The 6,000-nt window shown below is 39.4% G+C and overlaps 1 protein-coding gene across 1 annotated transcript in view; it reads left to right on the top strand.

The window, feature by feature from the left end:
- Positions 1 to 6,000, top strand: part of LOC144642227 (uncharacterized) — a 44,804-nt gene that overhangs the window by 15,603 nt on the left and 23,201 nt on the right. The window contains exons 4-5 of the mRNA XM_078501209.1: positions 238 to 474; positions 582 to 770. Of these exons, the coding sequence (XP_078357335.1) occupies positions 238 to 474; positions 582 to 770 (426 nt within the window). The remainder of the gene's footprint in view (positions 1 to 237; positions 475 to 581; positions 771 to 6,000) is intronic.

Here is a 6,000-nt window from a genome sequence, read left to right as displayed (position 1 = left end):
CAATGCCCTTATTTTGGATTGAAACTAAAATACAGTACATGTACATGTACGCGTGGATCACAGAGATATATAAAAGCTACAATGCCCTTATTTTGGATTGAAACTAAAATACATGAATCATTTTGCAACTCTATTCCATGTCAAAGTCCAAATAATTGGGATTTAAGGCATTTTGAATTTCAAGTCAAGCCAAGTCAATGTTTACTAATGCAGTTTGCATAACGTTATGGTGTGCAGATTCTCCATTCCGTCACTCGATCCATGCTGAATGGGTTACATCGTGACGTTATCGGTTCGTCCATTATTGAGTTGCTTGCAAAGAAGTCTCCACAGAGAAGATTCACAGAGTCGCTGATAGAAGCTGCACTGGAGAGGGATGTCTTCCTAAATGAACACATTCTTTTAGAAGGAGGAAAGTCTATCAAAATGGAAAATCTCCTTAAGTCGAGATACTTTAAACGCCATGTTAAAAAGGTAAAAGACTTATCACACCTGAAAAATATCTTAAACAGACAACGGACGCACATATTGTCCTTACCTCTAGCCAGAAATTTTTTAATAAGGTATTCATTATTTCCCAGTTTGGTTCGAGTGATGCTTACAGCCTGCTCAAAGGTGCCTTGGGTAATTTTGAAGACTTTTTGTCTCGATGTGGCGAGGACGTGGTAGTACTGGGTCACACTCACGAATGGCGCGGAGAGACGATCAAAAGCAGAATCGGAAAATTGATTTACGTCAACACTGGATCATGGATTGACTATGCACATGCGGTAAATGTTAACTGCTTGAACCTTGGCCCTTATCGATATTTTCATTTTCTTAGGCACGTACATGCAAAAGTGGAGTTACAAACTTTAAGTACAGACTGGTTCATAATAGCAAATAACGACATAAGGACATAACAAAAAAGAAAAGATCGTTTTGTCCTTAGTATACGGGAAATTAACAATTGAGGATTGGGTTTATTACAAATATTTCTTCAAAAAATCGTATTGGTTTTACCAATAAAAACAATTGGTCTGTTTACCGATAGATAGATCGGGCTTGCTGTAATAAATCTTGCAGACGGGAAAGTGTAATTCACAACTTGGGGTTTAACTCAGACTTACTGAACCCGTCCTTGACTACCTTGCTCAAAATATGCAAAAAGTGCCATACACATTTTTCAACATCATTTCAGAAAATTATTCATGCCAAATCGTACCTGTTTGGTATACTACTAGGCATCGGCAGCTGACAGGCGAATTTGGTCGAGCCATGGTTCGTATTTTGGCGAGAACGCGCGCAGTCAAGCCAAAATATCAATGGCGAGACCAAACGAGCCTGATATGCCACAAAGAAGCCCCAGAGGAAAAAGTTTGGAAAAGTTTGGGTGGGGGTCGACCGCGGTCAAACGACAGAAATATGCAAAAAATAAAAAAAGTACTGCAAAGATAAGGTTTTAATTTTCACAGTTCAAAGTTCGATACATAACCGGTATCCTAAGGGTTTACTAAGTTTTTTGGAGCTTTACTAAAAAAGTTCTACGTATTTGAAAATAGCGATATGTGGACTTGTCGGTGCCATTTGTATCTGAACTTTGGTTCAGATGCGGAACATTTAAAAAGTAAAAACACTCGTTTACCTGAGCAAATGGGATTATGCTTACACTCAGCAACTGTTTTTATCTATCCTTGTTCATACTAACACTTCAATATGAACGAAAAACGCCAAAATGGAAATAAAAGCTGCCTGAGACGTTTGACCGCGGTGAAGGGTGGGGGAGATCTGTTGGGGTCTAGGAACCCCTACCCCATCTCAGACCAAAACCAACTCAATTTGTTTCCCCATCTTAGACTTAGGGGTTAGAAAGATTCAAATTTGACATATTTTTTCGCCATTCAACAACTCCATCTCAGACCAAGGGACGGACCATTATTAGTGTAGTGTTTGAACTACACTTATGCGGTGGTTGTGGGTGAGGTGAAAAGTGCTACCGGGATAACGCTAGGTGTGGACTAATGCTCACTGGAGTAGAACAAGCGTGCCATTCATTTCAAAAGATCGGCTTTCAGAAGATCGTATAAATGTAATTATATGCAAGATTCAAATCCTCGCGTTTCCCAGTATGAATTGCAAGAATTTCTTGTCTTAAAACAGCAAATACATGACAAAAACTTCGAGTTGCAAGTAAATTTTATTTGTCAAACATGAAAGCGAAAGTTTTATTAAAGGAACCACGTGTAATTTTAAAGCAGCATGCTCTTTTCCTAAAACATCAACAATCGGTCACGCAAATTGAACATGGAGAAATGTCAATGTCATTTCCTTCGTCTGAGAGCGGAATGTTTCGTCACAAGGACTATTGGCTTGAGTTTTCTCGCCTGCCTTGCAGCAGAACTTGTCGCAATATCCTCGATATAGTCCTAAACCGGCCGTTTAGACTGTGTGACGGGGGCTTAAAGTTTTCGCGTGATGTTAAATATCATGTTCGGCAAGCTGCCACTATTTGTCGGCATGTGTGCATCATTGCATTGAAGTGTACTGATGATAAAAATAAATCCTGCAATTGGTGATCCAAATTTTAAAGACGGCGATTTTGGTAGCGTTTAAAGTACTCAGAGAGTAGCTGTTTCCACTGTGCGTGCTAAACTTACAAAGGGCTTTGCATGGCGTTTTTTTTTTTTTTGTTCTTAAACAATATTCATTTCGGGGCTTTCACAGGTCGCACGCAATTAAATATACAAGATTCAAATCTTTGCATTTAAGCAAAGTGTGTTTTGGCAGACTTTCTTGTCTTTCGCCACGAAAAAAATTTGTAACACAGCAAGCACTTGACTAAAACTAAGAATTGAATGTTTAAAACTCGGGTTAAAAGTAAGAGTCAAATCAAAAGTAGCGAGTAAAGTTTATTTGTCAAAGCGATTGTTTTCTAAATTTACAACCACTTAGTAATTTAATAGCCTGGGTGACGCATTCTTAATAATAAAAACAACATCCCGTCACGAGTTGATCATTTTCTCATGTTTTCTGGAGTCTTTCCTTCCATGAATAAAAATAAAGCAGAAGAAAAAAATCAAATTTCCAGTTCCTCACCCTTTACAGGGACGTAAGATGAGCAGACTTGAGCAGAATTTCGTTGTCCTCGTGGAATTTTGATTTTGAGCAGAAAACTTGATTTCTCACGGGCATACATTGCCGCGAGCGTCATTTATCACGTGATGCATTTGTCCCTTCATCGGCCATTTTGGAGTTTGTAGAGTCTACGTAGCTCGAGTGGTAGGAAGCGATTTATTGCTAACCTCGCGAGATCATGATTGATTATCACGAGTATTTAACTGTTCACATTTTATGTAGAACACTGACAATACAACTTCTAACATTCCAGTGCAACCCATGATTTTTTTCTTACTTGCTTGCTAACAATATTTTATTGTGATTCGAGAAAATCTTTGTACCGACCCCACAGAGGTTCATTGGAAATTCTGATGGGGGAGGGGGTCTCACAATTAAACTTTTGAAATAAAGTATGAAGATTAACCGAAATTTCAAGAGATGTTGGATGTTGGGGTGCGGGGGGGGGGGGGGGGTGGTTATTAATATTTTCCTGAGTAGCACATTTGTATCAAACACTACACTGTCCGTACGGACCGCTCGTTTTCTTGGAGGGGGGGCTGAAAAATTTTCTTCTGCAAACTTATTTTTTAGTTTATGCACCTCTGCAAACAATTTTTTTCGAGATTATTACTGTTTTTTGTTAGACATATCGTTTTTGCAAACAATTTATTTATGTCTTTCCAGGCCCTGCAAACCATTTTTTTCAATATTTTTCATCCCCCTCCCCTCCAAAAAAATAATGGTCCGTCCCTAACAGGACTAAATTTAAAGCCTGTTACAGACCCTGGAAGGTCAAAATGGGACTCCATCAAGCGGCACTTATTCCACATAACGTCTATAAGGCAGAAGAAGAATGGTGCAATTCGGTAATTACCGTACCCAAATTTAGCCTCCTTCGTAGACGCTCTTTATGCTCGTCACTGTATAGTCTCACAGAGAGCGCCTGCGTAGGAAGTTAACCCAATTCGGCCAAATATTCATATCCCATTTCGATTGCAATAAAATAAAATTTATACGATGTTTTATTTTCTTTACAGTTTTCCTATGCCAAAATTGTCCCTCCAAGAAAGTCCAAGCCAGGATTTGTTGAAATTCAACACGACTCGTTGAATTCCAACAAAGTGGTGTAAACTGATACCAGCCGTCTCTGCAACTGGCTTTGCCACGTAAAACTGAGTGCTGTGGAGGGTAGTGATGCACTGGTTCTTTGCCTTTCGTCATATTTATGTTAATAAGTAAGCTTAGAGATCCTGAACGTGAAGAGAAAAAGACATGTACAGTGAATCCTGTATTAAGCGGACACTCTCAGGAAATGCTTAAATATCATTCTTACTAATGTTGGACTCTTTTGGGACTACTCCTGTAAACTACATATCGAGGAGTCCCTCCAAATAAAATTCCCCATTTAGCGTTACAAAACATTCCAAAATCGCTTGCCACAAAATACTGCAGTCTTCAGTAATCCTTCAGCAACTGCGCTGGATCTGTAGTTAAGAGTCTCCCCTCTTAACTGACGTCCAGCGGGAGACCCTTCTTTCCATGATGACGAGAATACTCCAGCAATTTCTCGTCGAATCTTAAAGCCTCGAAAGTTTTTGGTACAAGTGTCTGCTTAATACAGTATAGAAATGACTATTTTAGCCTCTTTTCAGGTGTCTGCGCCCTTTTGAAGGAGATATGCGCTTTAATTTTGCCGTAAATAAGGGAAATAATTTTTAGGACCTTGGCTACTGTCCAGTAATAAGGGTGTCCGCTTTATACAGGTTTGACTGCCGTAGTTAACGGGTAGGGTCAAATTTCATGACTGCTACTCCCAAGGTCTACTTCAAGTGACCTAACAGCTGCACTTCTAAATAACTGTTCTTCAATAAACATCCCGACTGCAGATATGCAGTAAAAGCTAATGAAGATTCAATCAACACATAATTTATACAATATGAAGAGAAAATGAGCATAACTGGGTTGAAAAATTTGGTTCGAGTGGCCATATTAACGGTGTAAATTATAAAGGATTATACAGGTTGGGATTTCAGAATATTATAAGAAAATTATACTATAAGAAAATGTATGGGCGTTTCGCCGGGACAGAAAAAGTGACCGTAATAACGAGGTGGCCGTAAGGCGTGGGGGGGGGGGGGGGGAGATTCCTCTCCTACCCATTTATTCATCTAGCGGGTTTACCACTCGTTTTCTATATTTCTTCACCAGGTACACAATACATTTAGCTTGAGAAATTCCTTTCTAGAGTTGAAGTGATTTTTTTTCTTAATTTAATGTGGTACGGTATGTAATTTTATGATACATTCCAGCTTGTGTAATGCAAAAAGCCCTGGTACACGGGGTTGGTAACGGAACGGTTATGCAAGGAGGAAAGTTTCCATAACAATTGCCTAAACTGCCTCTTTGTAAGCTAATGAAACTTTTCTCTTAATTAAGAGTTAAGAGACTGTATTGAAAGATAAGAAGAGATGACTTCTATTCAGGCAATGCAACGACAAAAGTTTGGAACCATCGCATGGAATAACAAGTCTTACGAAACTTTCCTTGCAGTGCCGATGCAAGCAAAAATAGTGTCATGTAACAGGGGTTTCTTGTCATTCAATAAAAAGTGTTAAGCGTGAGCTTCTCAACACTGTATTTTGTTTTTACATAATGGACTGTGCAATAATTACCTGGAGGTTGGGGTTCTAAAACGCGTACAAAACGGCTTTAACTTAACCCCCCGGTACAAAAGCTGAAATAACATCTCGCTCCCTGAACTAGAGTTAACCTCTCCCCCCCCCCCCCCCCCCCAACCTCAGCTCCCATTGCAACAATTGAAACTACTGCATTAAAGATATGACAGCGAAACATGATGATAGTCTCTTCAGTGACAGGACGTGCAAAGTTCAGGCAGGGCTGTTT

The sequence above is a fragment of the Oculina patagonica genome, chromosome 2 (genome assembly GCF_052425735.1).
Source record: "Oculina patagonica isolate OP01 chromosome 2, crgOcupat, whole genome shotgun sequence".
In the NCBI taxonomy this organism is placed as follows: domain Eukaryota; kingdom Metazoa; phylum Cnidaria; class Anthozoa; order Scleractinia; family Oculinidae; genus Oculina; species Oculina patagonica.
The sequence above is the reverse complement of the archived record's forward strand: the minus strand, read 5'-3'. Positions and strand labels throughout refer to the sequence as shown.